This window comes from Mus caroli, chromosome 1 (assembly GCF_900094665.2).
Source record: "Mus caroli chromosome 1, CAROLI_EIJ_v1.1, whole genome shotgun sequence".
Classification (NCBI taxonomy): domain Eukaryota; kingdom Metazoa; phylum Chordata; class Mammalia; order Rodentia; family Muridae; genus Mus; species Mus caroli.
Genome location: NC_034570.1, coordinates 166,799,434 through 166,815,416, shown reverse-complemented (window position 1 = coordinate 166,815,416; position 15,983 = coordinate 166,799,434). Strand labels below are relative to the sequence as shown.

At 34.6% G+C, this 15,983-nt stretch overlaps 1 protein-coding gene across 11 annotated transcripts in view; it reads left to right on the top strand.

The window, feature by feature from the left end:
• Cep170 (centrosomal protein 170) overlaps positions 1–15,983 on the top strand; it is an 84,586-nt gene that overhangs the window by 63,861 nt on the left and 4,742 nt on the right. For 4 of the 11 annotated variants that reach the window (XM_021160699.2, XM_029481034.1, XM_021160674.2 and 1 more), the window contains 4 exons: positions 1,170–1,404; positions 8,851–9,028; positions 11,410–11,580; positions 12,328–12,416. In XM_021160699.2, coding sequence (XP_021016358.1) covers positions 1,170–1,404; positions 8,851–9,028; positions 11,410–11,580; positions 12,328–12,416 — 673 coding nt within the window. Of the gene's footprint in view, positions 1–1,169; positions 1,405–8,850; positions 9,029–11,409; positions 11,581–12,327; positions 12,417–13,804; positions 14,638–15,983 lie in introns of those variants that run through there. The other 7 variants (XM_021160681.2, XM_021160708.2, XM_029481033.1 and 4 more) reach the window with 4 other exon arrangements.

Here is a 15,983-nt window from a genome sequence, read left to right as displayed (position 1 = left end):
ATGTGTATAGTTTTATCTAAGAGCCAGCCCACTTCAAGGAAAGTACAATTTGAAGAAGTATCAGGAAAAGTATGAAATTCTAGTGGAGGATGAGGAAATTCTGGGCTTCACTTACCTACTGTATGGAGTAGGTCACCCTCATCATTCGGAACTATTCTTAATCACTTGCTAGCCAGACACATCATCTAAATGCTAGGTACACATTAATTATTAAATAAACATTTTCTGCCCTTATGGAGTTTACCATGAATTAGACATTAACTTCTCTGTTCTTTTCTTGTTTATATTTTACAGATTACTTGTATGTTTGATTTTGCTATTAACAGTAAAATGTCTACATTAATTTGTCTTCTAATTTTCAATGTGTCAGCAATAACATTTGTAATATGTCTTTACTAACTGTAAATGAGAAAGTAATTGCCACTTTCCTTAATGACAATCTGAATTCTCTCTTGTGCCTTAAATGTCAGTGATTGTGAGGTTTTGTAGTGTCATGCTTTGTAGAGTTTACACCATTGTCTAGTTTGACCATGTTTTTGGTGTTAAAGCAGCAAAGAATTGTACTGAAGATGCTTTGTTGTGTTCTTTTACCATGTAAAGAGATTTTTTCCAACCATAGCATAACAGGATGTTGAATGACAGAGGTAATGTTTTTTTTTTTCCGCCATAAAGGCATAATTTCTGGAGCAGGAATTATGCACATATGTATGTTGGGAAAAGAGGGTTTTCTTCATCTCTGTGTTCAAAGTCCATGTGGCATGAGGAAGTCTTTTCCCTTTTTATTTTTGTCATGTTGGTGTTTTTGCTGTCATTTAAAAAGCATCCATATCTCGACTCAAAAAGTATGTGCAACTGAAAACACCCATGTTAAACATTTATGACTAGAGCTTGTTTATCATTAGTGAACTTTTTCATCTGAATGTTTATTCGCTACACTATGAAAAACACGGTCTCTTGATTGTTTTTAATCATTGTTTTTAATTCACCAATGTATAATGTTTCAATCTTTAAGGAACTGTAGACTTAGAAATTTTTGTGAGGTATGTGTGTCAGTTACTGAAAATTGTGCTGTGTGTGAACTCTCGTGGTGATCTTGTAATCATGATTTTTATTTTAAAAGTTTAAATGATAACATAATAACTCTTTTTTTAATAATTAAACAAATTTAGTAAATTCAAGATGGAGGCGCTTTCCTACTGATTATGCTTCCACCTCAGAAGATGAATTTGGATCAAACCGTAATTCCCCTAAACATACTCGTCTACGTACTTCTCCAGCCCTGAAAACCACTCGCATGCAGAGTACTGGATCAGCAATGCCTGCTAGTTCTTCATTCAAGCACCGAATTAAAGAACAGGAAGACTATATCCGAGATTGGACTGCCCATCGAGAAGAGATAGCCAGGTTGGCTTTTACTTATTTTTTATCAGCATTGCTGGTTATTGGGGTCTGGAGAGAAGTGGTGCAGCAGTTAAATGCAAAGGAGAAGAAAACCTGGGTTTGGTTCCCAGTACCCACAGAACAGCTCTCACTGGAAATCCAGTTCCTGAGCAGCCAGTGTCTCTTCTGACTCCTCAAGCCCTTGCTGTATATGCTGCACAGACATACACTCAGGAACACCCACATTCATAGAAAATAAACCAAGTGGTTTTTAAAAATATCAAAAACATTCCAGGTTAATAACAAAAGTTTTCTTCTTTATACAAATTATCTAAGAAGTAAAATCCTCAGGTCTAATTAAATGTTTTATTAAAAGAATTACTTTTTATCAGACTTTTGTTTTCATTTAAACTATTTATGTTCACGCTGTTGACATAGAGCAGAATACATCACAGAATACATTCATTTTGGTTCCCTTCCCACTGTCTAAGATTTCTAGTAGAGATGCCAGGAAGTATAACTTCTTAGAGTTACTTAAACTCCACATAGTTAAGATTTGTTTGGTCACTATACAGATTTTTCTCCTTTTAATCTAATCTAAAGGAGCAATCTATTTGTTACAGATAGGCTACTAATGTTACTGACAACTTTGAACAGGCATGTTTTTACCTTTCTTGTTGTTGTTTGGTTTTTGAGACAATTTTGCTATGAAATCTAAGGTGAATTAGCCATTAATTAGGGATTCTTCTTCTAGGCCTCAAATGTTGTGCTTACAGGTCTGCTCTACCTTGCCTGGCTTTGCTTACATTTTTGTAAATTCATTAAGTGTAGTTCAACTCCTTAGCATGATTATTATGGATATTAAGTGATTACTTATTATTACTGTTAAACACATAAAGTAAAACTCACATTATGCATGTGATTAATAACCCAAATCTAAGGAGTTTAATTCTAAGATTTTTTTAAATTTTTTATTTTGATTTCTTTGATTTATTTAAATTAATATATATAAAATATTTAAATTATTTTAAATAATTTTATTTTAATTTCTAAATTTTTAAAATTTACTCAGAATGCTTATGTTGCCTAAACATTTTTACTATGTTACTTGCTAATTGTTTTTTGCCTTTATATTAAGACATTAGATTTTATTCTTTTTTTTTTTTTTTTTTTTTTTTTTTTTTTTTTTTTTTTTTTTGGGTTTTTTTTTGTAGCCCTGGCTGGCCTGGCACTCCCTTTGTAGACCAGGCTGGCCTCGAACTCAGAAATCCGCCTGCCTCTGCCTCCCGAGTGCTGGGATTAAAGGCGTGCGCCACCACGCCCGGCTAGATTTTATTCTTGCAATATTACAAACAATGTATATACAATAGTCCACAATGCTTTCAGAGCAGCATCAAGTTTTACCATAATTTGATGTTGTTTTTCTTTGTTCAAGTCTGTGATCAGGGTTTTGTTTGTTTGTTTGTTTGTTTTGGTTTTTCAAGACAGGGTTTCTCTGTAGCCCTGGCTGTCCTGGAACTCACTCTGTAGACCAAGCTGGCCTAGAACTCAGAAATCTGCCCGCCTCTGCCTCCCAAGTGCTGGGATTAAAGGTGTGCGCCACCATGCCCGGCTTGTGATCAGGTTTTTAATGAGAAACTTACTATAGTTTTTAAGGTAGTTGGTCTATGTCTTAGTTAGGATTCTATTGCTGTGAGAGACACCATGACCAAGGCAACTCTTATAAAGGACAGCATTTAATTGGGCTGGCTTACAGGTTCATAGGTTTCGTCCAATATCATGGTGAGAAACATGGCAGTGTCCAGGCGGGCATGGCACTAGAGAAGGAGCTGAGAGTTCTACATCTTGTTCCGAAGGCAAACAGGAAAAGACTGTCATCCAGGCAGCGAGAAGAAGGGCCTCAAAGACCACTTCCACAATGACACAGTTCATCCAACAATGTCACATCTACTTCAACAAGGCACACCTCCTAATTGTGCCACTCGCTGGGCCATGTATATTCAACCACCTCAGTCTAATTAGAGAAAAGGAATCTGAACCATGTGCTCACATGCACTGGTAGTCAGATAGTCCTGACACACTCTGTTCTGATCTCTGGTGCCAGCAAGTCTTGCTTTGGTCCTGTCATTGGCCCCTCTTGCTGTACAAAGTAAAGGACAAGTGGTACCAAAGACCTAGAACAAGTCTGTCTCCTCAGAACATTGTCCCTCACACAGTGCTATAAACTAGAAGGACCAAAATCCTTTTACTTTTGGCAGTCAAACCTTTCATTAATCCAAATAGAGAAGAGTGAGCACAAAATAAGAAGTCCAGAGGGCTCCAGACATTGTTTCCCCATGGTTTTATTTGTTATTCGGATTGGTATTGCTTTTGTCTCTGTTTATTCTATAAGAGACTCTAAACCCAAACCACTCTAGCAATTTTCATCCCTAGCTATCTCTATTTTGTCAGTAGAACTATAGTAATAGCATTCAACCTTTTAGATTTTATTTTTTAAAAGAATATAAGCAAGAGAACAGCTGTTGTTGATAATGAAGATATTGATGTTTTTTATAAAAATGGGAAAGGAAGAACAAAACTATGGGGAGTGTTGTTCAGTGCTCTAACAGAGTAGTAGTATGTTGTGGTAATGTGAGAAAAAATATTTTCAAAGGCTTTAAATCTGACTAGATAACTAAAATAATTCTATTTTATGGAATATTGATGACACCTAAACAAAACTTACTAAGCATTGAAGAATACTTGAAATATTTGTAATTGAGAAATGTAGTCTTAAACTTCATTACAAAAAGTGGTTTATGCTCTGGTAGATCCATCTTTTCATTTTCCAATGTAGACCTGTTACATTCATAGTTATTAACCTGTATTTAAATAAAACACAAGATTAATCCTGAATATATAACATATACACAAAATAGCATGCTGGTCTTTTAGTTTGTAAAAGAAGGTTTTTCTTACAGATATTCCCAGTACATGTACATTCCTCAATACAGACAGCATAAGATAAATTTCTTTCGTGGGAATTTGATAAGTGTTAGTAGTTTTATAAATACTGTGGTACACAGTACTAGACCTTTGCAAATGACTAAATACTTTCAACATATAGGTTTATACTAGAAAATTATATAATTCACATTTGAATCATATGGAACTTAGCAGTATTATAGTGTTTTAAATTCATTATTATATATATGCACTGTATCATTTAATTACACTTTAAGAAGAGAATTTCAGTTAGCAGGATATTAAGAGAAAACAACCAGTTCATTATAGATATTAAAATATTTTAAAGTAAAGCCGTATATCTTATCTCAGGTGCATGATTTGCAAAGATACTATATTCTTTTTATATACACTTCTAGAGTGATACTTTTCATTGTATTTATATTTACTTGAGTTCTTTACATATGGTGTATTAATTCAAGATTTTTAAGTGTTCCCATAGGATAACATAGTTATATTTTAGTGCTGAACATAAGATTCAATTGGAGCTAGAATCATAGTTATATAAGACATTCACGAAGAAAATACTTAAAAGCCATCATATTACTTGAGATTGTGAACAGACTGAATACTGCTGGCTCTAGGTAGTAACCTAAATTATGGTGCTGAATTCTAACCAAATGGTCCAGAAATGAACTCAGAGTCAGACCTGGATCCATATCTTTTTCAACTATAAAGTCTGTGTAAATCTGTGGTAGACAGAATACTAGTGTTAGCATTAGTGTTTGGCATTGAGAATAAGTTACTAATACATGTCAGATTTTAAGAACAGAAAAAATAGTGATAATTGAATTTCTTTAGAACTTAAGTTTTCTATATATCCCAAAAATTTTATGAGAATTTACTTACAAGTAGAGTTTAAGGCCACCACTAAGTTTTTATCACTTCTATAAAATATTTTGCTAAACTATTGTAGTCAAGAATCCCAACCAGTGAAGATCCATATCTTCAGTGCAAACTCAAATAATTTTATATTGTTCTCATAATAAAAATACTTTATAAGTTTTCTGTGGTTTCTTAGTACTAAAAGTTCTTAGAAAGTGTTTTCTTGAACTAACATACTTGTAAATCTATAATGTAATGTAGATCATACATCTCTACAGATAGATCTTTAATTTATTGAATAAGCTAAGCACATGTGTGAAAATCATAAACTTTCTGATTTTAAGTACATTTTTAAACAGATAATTCCTTTTTCTATAAAATCTATGAAGGTCGATCTCAGCTTCTGTCATGTGGGAGGGAAGACGTAGCAGTATGCTGGGTCTTTACATTTGATTTGTACTTTAGATCATTGGGATTGTCTTTCCCTTACAATTTTGTAATGAGGAAAATAGAATTAAATATGGATTGTATATTAGGCTTTGAAATTGGCAAGTAAAATTTCGATACTTGCTAAGGAAGTATTATTTCATAGATCCCCAAATAAGATGATTTTACTCTTTTGGGGTTTCTTCTTGCAGATTTGAAGCAAAAGGAAAATGAGAGAAGGAGCAAAGATTGTAGGCTGAGAGGCTAAAAGCAAAGCAGAGCACTGCATGGAAAGAAATATGTTGTATTATAATCCAGTAGATGGAACCAAGAAAATTAAGTCAGAAACTCTAGTTTAGTAACTACATAATTTAGACCCATTATCTGGATTGAATAGATGCCTTATTTCTATTGGAATATTTCTATAACTCTTTTCTGGTTTTTTTTTTATTTTCCTTTCTAATTTTCTTGTAATAAATGTTCAGGGCTCAAGTCTGTGTTTTTGAGTTAGGGTTTCATGTAGTCCAGGCTGGCCTAAAGCTTAAGCCAAGGATACCCTCGAATTCATGATTTTGTTGTATCACGTCTCAAGTGCTTATATTACAGATATGTGCCACCACCCCTGACCAGCTGCTTACAGTTTTAGTAATAGGTTTTCATTGAATCAACTTTCAGACAGGACTTGTCTGTGTCAGGATGACATGTTTAAATTTGGTTGGACAAATTAGTTACCATGGCCAAAGTAGGGCAGGGAGGGTGTTTTGGTTGCTGGGCTTCAATACTTTGATAGCTGGACCTTGGTGGTCAGCCTCAGGAGGAGGAGGTAGCCAAATAAAGGACTAGACCTTGGTGGCCAACTTTAGGAATATAATCTAACAGTTTTTAGCAGGGCAAAGGAGTGGGGAAGAAGGACAAGGCCTGCAAGAGTCATGTTTGCCATGCTTGGCCTGGCTTTAGTCTTTCAATGTATACCTTATACACATCGCCTGAAGGTAATTTTATACATTTTTAATATGCCTGAGGTTAAATGCAACCTACAATGTAATATCAGCTAGAGAAATTTCCACTTATTTTGTTATGTTGATACTTAAAAGTTTTGTTTCGAAGCATTTTAGATCCAGTAATTTCAGTTTAGGAATATTAAACCTGTATTATATAACACATACCCAGCTTACTCTCACTCACAACAGCAGTTAAGTTTGAAAAATTGTATGATGATGTGGTATAATCAAAAGTCTATCAGTGTTCTTACTCTATCCGTAGCCTACAAAGTTTACATTGACTTCTAAACTTAATTTTTATCGTTTGTAAAGTATGATGATAAACTCACTTAGAGAAGGCATTTGTGAAGGTTAGATAAGATGATTAATATAAAAGTTCCTTATAATGGTACTCGAGTTATTCTAAGCTTCAGAAGAGCGAGGGACCCTACCTGTTTATTCTTTGCTATCCTCTCGGGAAGCTGAGTACCTGGCAAGGAACAAGTGATCAGTAAATATTTATTAACATTGTCCCTACCTTTTTGCACTGGTATAACAAGGTTTCAGTTTCTTACAAGGATTATATGTGTACATTAAATCACCTTACACATTGTCAACTCCAAAACTTAACACAACTTTATTTTAAAGTTGGTCAGATTTTTACACAATTGTACTCCTTGAACATCTTTTAAACTCCCATTTTGGGACTTTTGAGAGATGGCTGAGGTTAAGAGAATTTGTTTCTCTCACAGAGGACCCAGATTTGGTTCGCAGCACACCCATGGTGGCTCACAGCCCTCCATCAACACCCTCTTCTTACTTCCTTGGGCATCAAGCTCTACATGGTCTGTGCACACATGTGTATGTGTGCATTTATTCACATATATGTGTGTGTATGTATGCATATACATAGGCAGACAAGCACTTATATGTATCTAAAAGAAATTTATTTTTAGTTTTAAGTCCACATTTTATATAACTTTTTAAAAATATTTCTTAAATATATTCTATCATTTTAGGTCCTTCTCTATGAAAGAAACCAAATTGAGTTTTATGGCAACAAATATATAATGTGGAAAATTTCTAAGAATTGCAATCTCTTTTAAGATATATGGGAATATCAATAACAGAATTCTGTTATTTCTCTTTCTTAAAGATTTTTGTTTTAATGCTAAGAGAGAACTCTTTTCACTTTAATGTGACTACTAACTAGAGGTGACCTGGAGGTGTGACTGGTAGACTAGTGCTTGCCTGGCATGGTATTGTGGCACACACATGCCATCCCAGTACTTAGGAGCAGAGGCAGGAAGATTGCTGAAAGTTTCCAGCTAGCCTAGTACATGTAGCAAGACTGTGTCTTAAAAAAAAAAAAAAAATCCCTAAACAGTTATTTCATGATTTCATGAGCCCATATGAATGAACGCAAAGCTTCATAGACTTGAGTAATAAACTGAGATCTGGTCCTTCCTTGTACAGTCATAAACTGGTCTCTGAACTTGTCTAGTGATGTCTATTAACAAATCCACTTAATCCTACTTCAGAAGAGCATTAAGGTCCTCAGATGAAATCAGATAGAAAATGCTGTGCATAGTGTAAAACAGCGCTTGAGTCCATAAGTTCTTGGTATCATAGAACCCGCTTGGTGAAGCTTAGGAAAATATCTTAGTGTTTCCAATTTCATGAACATGAGTACTTAGGATTACAAAGAATTTCAGTAATGCTGAAATACAGTTATCAAAATATTTTGCAATGTAGTAGCTGATGATTCTTTTATTAACAATTTAGTAAATGTCATTAGTTGGGATAGCTGTGTATGTTTGAAAAAGTAGTCCCTGTAGATGACTCTAAACAACTATCATGCGATTTCTGTTGCTAACAAAGATCTCTAGCCTTGTTAATTTCACTGTAGTGTGTTACTTATAGTTATAATTGAAACACTAAGCATTAGTTAAGTTAGTGAAAATGTTTTTGTTTCTTGTTATCCGTGCTCAGATACTTTCTGAATTCTGTCATTGCCAAATTCATAATGTAGTTTTTAAAGATATTATCTTGTGGATTATTTGGAACTTAATTCGTATATTTTTTGTATCAGAATAGTAAAGAGCTTTCCGAAGAGTCTTAAGTTTGGGATGGCAGTCTGTAATTAGAGTTACAAGGTACATGACTGCCAAAATTGATTGTTTCTAGAACTGTTAACTTAAAGGAAATTACATTTCTTTTCTATAATTATTGCCAGGATCAGCCAAGATCTTGCTCTCATTGCTCGGGAGATCAACGACGTAGCAGGAGAAATAGATTCAGTGACTTCCTCAGGCACTGCCCCGAGTACCACAGTAAGCACTGCCGCCACCACCCCTGGCTCTGCCATAGACACTAGAGAAGAGGTAGGAGATCTTCATGGAGAAATGCATAAGGTTCTTTCTTTTCTTAATTTCTTTTGCTTTTAGCTTTTTGCTTGGTTTATTTTAATCATGTCTACCCTCCCTGTCTGCATGCAGCTCTGCGTTTTCCAACTTTGCTTAACAAATTTATTTTTTGTAACAATTAGTGAAGACTAAAAGGCTAATATTTGGTCTACTATTAACATAAAAATGGGAAGCTATTTAGCTATAAGCACTTTGCCTATTGATTACTGATCTTACTTGAAATGTGCATATAGAAGTAAACTGAAGTTCAACAAATTACTATATAAGGTTTCAATGAAGTCTGACAGTAAAAAGAAATGGTCTCTACTAGTTAATAGCAAAGAAGGAGACAATTTCTAAACTTTTTAAAATAGTAATTTCGTTGACAGATATCTACCATATTGTTTTTAAAAACTGAAATGTCTATTATACAAATACTATTTCTCATATATACACATAAATACTCAAATAATCTTATAAACTCTGGAATATAAATTCGCATTTATAGAGTGTTGCTCACCTAAAACCATGGCTTCCAACAGTACAGTTCCATGAGATGCCACTTGCATAACATTGATCCACACAGTACATTTAACTTAAAGTTAATGATACAGTGGTCTTTCCTTTTCTATGGAGATTAATTGTAAGACACACATCAAAACCTGAGAATATCCCAGTGTCTTAGATAAAAAGGTATGGAGTTTACATGTAGGCTGTAGGCATCCTTCCCCTGTACACTCATCTCTGGATACTTAGAATACCTTCTAATAGTATAAAAGTGCTTGGGCTATATTACTTACAGAACTGTGACAAACAAGAGGTCCATATATGGAATTTACCATATGTATCTTGTTAAGAAATTACCTCTAGTAAACACACAGCATTTTAAAAATATTTTCAGTACTTAGTTGAGTTCCCAGATGAGAAAGGTTGACCATAGTCTCTAGCTATGTTGGCTATTTTTATCTTGAGAGAAAGTATAAACCAAAAGTCAGCCTTTTAAAGGAACTAATTTGTCTCTATATGGCCTAAAAACTAGAAATAGATTTGTTTTTTAAAGGATTGAAAATATGAAAAGAACAGTGATTTTATAACATGAAAATCATTTTAAATTCCCATTTCAGTTTTGTTGCAGTATAATCATTCTTGTTTGCCTACCTGTTGTCTGTGGCTGTTTCTGTGTTGCAATGCAGACTTGAGTTCTCAGGCAGACCATATGGTTACAAAGCCAAGAACACTTACTGTCTGCTACTTTATAGAAAAATGCTGCTAGTCTCTCATACTGATAACTCGACTCCTTCAATTTATTAAATTATAAATAGTAACCAAAAATGCCTAGCCTTTTGGACATTTAATCCTGGCAAATTGTGCTGATAATCTTTTCTTCCATTGCTTTTTGTCTCATTTTTTTCTTACAAAGCTCCTTAATGGTCACTTCTTGTTTATTTTTTGTTTGTATGTTTTCTAATTTAATAAATGATATTTCATTAATTGTGTAGAGTTTTGTTACCACACTGATCAATTATAAATGTATATAAAAATTGTCTTTGTTGGTTAAAAAAACAAAACCAAGAGGATCTTCATGGTGGCAAGACATACACATGTCTCTGGTACATTTAAATAATCTTATTTTCTCAGCTTTCTAACTGAATTGTACCTAACATGGTTATTCATTCACTGAACCCTGGTAGAATTACTGAAACATTTCATGGAATAGACTTTCATTGCCCTTTTGTTTTATTTAAGACTGCTACCCTAGTTACTCTTCGTCGGTAAACCTGTTACTTGGTGTTGCATGTCCATAGTCTGCACTATAGATGGTAGGGCATTAGTGTGACTGGAAGAAGATGGATGTTCTCTATCATTGTTAAAAGTTTGACTAAGACAAAATACTTACTATGTGGATTAATTTTGTTTCCTTTTATAAATTTAATTGAATTTACCATTCATGTATCTTGTGAAGAAATTTAGCACCTGGATTTGGGGAGGAAAAAATGAAAAAAAAAAAAACAAGATAAAAAACTAAAAGAAAGAGAAACAGTATTTTGTGCTGGTAAGGCAGTGTGAGTAAAGTGAACCCATTGTCCACTCCATGGCCCAGAATTTTTCTCGTAAAGCATCTATTTTTTTTTCCCTATGGAGAACATCTTAATCATGAAAACAATTGTTAAAGACTTTCAACCCTGAACATAAGATTAGCATAGATGAACATCTACTTTATAGAAGAGACCTATTTGGCGTGCTTATTTAAAAAGTAATTGGTTTATTGAAGATGTCATGCTTCTGTTTGAGAATGAAATAATTTCTCTCTAATCATAAAAATTATAGTGCCAGTATTTCTACACTTTTCACTATTCTGTTCTCATAAGGATTTGCTTTTGTCTCACTAGTTGGTTGATCGTGTTTTTGATGAAAGTCTCAACTTCAGAAAGATACCTCCATTAGTTCATTCTAAAACACCAGAAGGAAACAACGGTCGGTCTGTTGACTCGAGGCCTCAGCCAGCCGAGCATCCTGATCACTTAACAATTACAAGACGGAGAACCTGGAGTAGGGATGAAGTAAGTAAACTGCAGACTTTGAACATATGGTGAAGAGGCATCTCTACTGTGCCATATTAGCTAATGTTAGGTTCCAGTTACTTCACGAGTATCAAATTCATTATTTTGTTATTAAAGAGAAAGAGTTGTCCAAGCTAAACTAGTAATGGATATAAGTCAAGATTAATTCTAAGTTAACCTAAAAGCTAGTGTTTATTAAAACTATTTAACTAATCCTTTAAAAAAATAAGGAACTTGAAAGATAGCCCAGCTTTTAAGAGTTACTGCTGCTCTGGCCCAGGACTCAGGTTTGGCCTCTAGCCTCTAGTTTTACCCCATTCTGAACTGAGGCAGTACCAACAACCCATCATGACAATTTACTCCCTCACTTGTCTCTGAAGAGCTAGTGGTTGTTCTCGTTCTCATCTTTGTATTTGTATTATTTAGTAAATAAGTAAATAATATAGTCCTCTACTTCCATTTCCCTTTATGATAATGTAAATTATATATATGAGAGGCGGAGTCATGGTAGTAATTAAAGAGGGTAAAACAGGTTGTTTTTTAAATGGGATGACCAAAATAATAGGGAACATTGACAAGTTATTTAACAAAGGAACTCTGTTGATCTTTCTTCTGCTCCCTGGAATTTTACATCATTCGTATATTTTAAGTTAAAGTTAGCATCAATAGTTTGAGTATAGTGAATTGCCGCTAGTGTTCTTAGCAGTTATTCAGTAACTATATGTTACTACACTTTCTCTGTTTCAGGTCATGGGAGATAATCTGCTATTGTCATCAGTCTTTCAGTTCTCTAGGAAGATTAGACAATCCATCGATAAAACAGCTGGGAAAATCAGGTACTTGTGTTTCTCTAATCACTACTTTTTGTTTCCTGTCCATTCTCTTCAAACCTGTGGCCACTGCTGTGAGGAGCTCTAGCTAGACATCACTGATGTGGGTTCTTACGACTGCTCTTACCAGTTACTTCAGATATAAGGAGCATGAACACTTTCAGCTCCTAGTACTAAAACCATCTTCTTTCTTCACAAAATATTAGTAAATATTTTAAACTTAGCAAACTCTTGAGGTTTCTTTTATTCAGACTGGACTCTAGTGTCTTTGGATAAGGTGTTAGACTGAGCTGTTAAGACTCTGGAAGTCTATGATGCAGCAGCCTTAATGATTAAAATGTATGTAGACTGTTCAGCCATAGGTCCACATTCTTAATAAAAACAAGTAGCTACCAGGGCTGGTGATAGAGGCCAAAGCCTGTGACAGTTTAATTGCAGGGCCAGCCTGTCACTTGTGAGGCCTTGCAATTGATTCCCAGCACAGAACATAAATAAGTAAATAAACAAATCATGTAATTTTTAAAAATCCCTATTTAAAGTGAGATTTGTACCATTTGCTTTCCTCTTTATCTTTAGTAGTGTTTAACAGTATGTGAGCCAGGTTCAAAACTCCAAATGTTTAAGATATATTTATATTATACATACACTATTTAGCATGCATATATGTATTTTTTTTCTCCCTTTAAGTTTAGTTCTCAAGCCTCAACAGATAGGATCCTGATCACCTGTTCTACATCTTGGGCTTTTTATTAACTGAATACCTTTACTTTTTCAAATGTATCTAAAATATTGATAGGTCCTTAGTATTTGCTTGACATTGGGGCATACAACCTTAAGACTTGAACATTTGGCTTTTTTTAATGAGTCCCTGTAAACGGGTTTTTTATTATTATTATTCTAATGACTACACTTATATATATTTTTTTTTCAAGATGGAGAGTACAGCTATATTAGACTTCACCAGAGCAAAGGCCTGCGTGACAGCTTGTTTACCTGAGTGAGTCAGCCTGGGCCTAAGCTCCTGCTGCACTCACAAAGTGTGTCTCAGTTTCACTTGCTTCACTTGACTATTAACCGAAACTCACTGGTCTCCTTTTTTATTATTGAAATTACTGATTAAATAAAGGAGATGAAAACTACAAATCATCCTAATTTTGGTGAATTAAGCTGGAACTGAATGAAAATTAAAAAGATAAGGATCACAGTTAACTTTAGAGAAATTAACTTTATTATAAATACTGCATTTTCTGAAGTCTGATCTTATATATCAATCCATTTTTCTATATTACTCATACTTGGTAACCATATAGCATTCTGACACTGTGTTGCATGAGATTTTTTTCCTCGGTGATCATATCACACCTGAGTTTGCTGATCTCATTTTCTTTCACTAGCAAGCGGTCTCCTCACCAGTCACCCTGTCCACCTGTGATGCTTTCTCTAGTCAACTTGTGCCCACATGCAGGTGCAGTAGTGTTCGCTGGGGTGAAGCTCATTTAAAATTAATAGGAAAAAAAGTAAGCCTAACTAATTAGTTATTACACAGAAATTAACAAAGATCTAGGCCTCAGTCATATATATGCCTTGCTGATGAATAACCAGAGAAGTTATGCCTCAGAGCTTGACGCACATGTTCAGTTTAACTGATGGTAAAGCACTTGCTGCTGCTGTGAATTTAATTATAGAATATGGAGGTATTAAGCAAAGGACCATTAAATGAAATGAATGTTGACTATTGCAGTCTTACATAGGAGTTGAAAAGGGATGTGCAAGGCTCTGGATCTGATTGCCAAATTATCACCAGGGGGTGGGAGGCTATTCATAAAAAATTTCCAGATTTATTCATCGATTGAATGATTTTTGGCTGTATGTTATTTGTAGCATTCTTTTTGATCCCTTCACAGTTAAGTACAAGAGGCAGCTATCTATTACTGAGTTTGTACTTAATCCTAAAAAACCATAGAAATGTAATAAATGAAACGTGTGCTCTCAATATACATTGTTGTCCATGAAAATGTCACAACTCACATTGTATGATCTTGTGGCTTGCTGGTAAGAAAGCTTGAGTATAGCATATAATTTCATTCTACCTTACTGAAGTATACATCCCCCTCCCCAATAGCTGCGTCCTTGTCCAGGTAGTCACTCACACAACTGCCTGCCTTGTACCTTGCTGTTGTTGACTCTTACACAGACACCCTCACAGGAAAATGCTGTGGGTTTGAGATTTAGTTAGACTTGAGTCCAGAGACGCCATAGATTAATACATTGACTAACTGATTTTACTATTTTTGAAATTTGATGGTTGGGAAAAGCATTAAAGATCTCTATAAGTGGCCAGGCAGTGGTTGTGCACGCCTTTAATCCCAGCACTTGGGAGGCAGAAGCAGGCGGATTTCTGAGTTTGAGGTCAGCCTGGTCTACAAAGTGAGTTCCAGGACAGCCAGGGCTACACAGAGAAACCCTGTCTCCAAAACAAAACAAAAATCTTTATAAGTAACATAAACATCAAATGTTCCATATTTTTATTGCCTTTCATGTGAGCTTTGAGTTTTGGTATATGAAAGGTTTATGGCAGGTTTTATAAAAATAAAGTTGGTAAATACCTTTATTATGAAGTTTATCATTGAAGCTTGAGGCATAGATATGATGAACCACTCATAGGATTGAATATGATGGGTTACTGTCTAGTTAGGAGTAAAAGGCATATATTCAGAAGAGGGTATGTATGGAAAAATATTTTTTAAAATGTGTGATTTCTGATAATCAGATCTGAAGGATACAGACTGGCTAACTGCATAGGAATTGGCATGGTGGTTTGGAGAATGACTGTAGGCCTTGGCCATATCTTAGAAACAAACTCAGATGCCCAGTGGAAATCTAAGCATATGCATATGTGAACTGTTTGTTTGAATGCTCCTACTGTCCAGCATTCTTGTTGCCCTCCGGCTTTGTAACAGTTGGCCCTCAGCTAATAAACTACAGTTTGTATCCCAGACTAATTTGTTAAGGACTAAGTATATATGGGCAAGACTATTTTTCTCCCTAAGCCAACAATTTCATTGAAAAGAATTTTTTAGCTTACTAGCTAAGTTTTGAAATGTATTGTTTTCATGGTGGAGTTTAGCGCCCAACTGCTCCTATGAATCTATAGTTATAACCTGATGGCCGTTGTCAAATGACTTTTTTAAATAACTAAAAAAAAAGGGGGGGTTGACCATTACAATGTTGTCTAAAATACTGTGTTGATATGGTGTTCTGTTAGCATCCATATAATGTGATTAGAGTTAATTTCCTAAAACTGAAGTGGTCTGTTTGAAATGCCTTTAAAATGAGCTCTTTTCTTCCAACAGGACATTGTTTTCAGTTAGTCAGGAACTCTGGGTTCCGTGTACTTTTTACCAACAGTTAAATTCTTAGCAGTTTTAGTGGCTATATGTATTATACTAAACATTATCTTCTGGCAAGGTCACTAGATTTTTATCACCTCATTGCTAAACATAGCTTCTTTGATTATCCGTGCCCATTGTAGTTCTCACTTATATTGTTAGTTGCAAGTAACAACAGCATTTG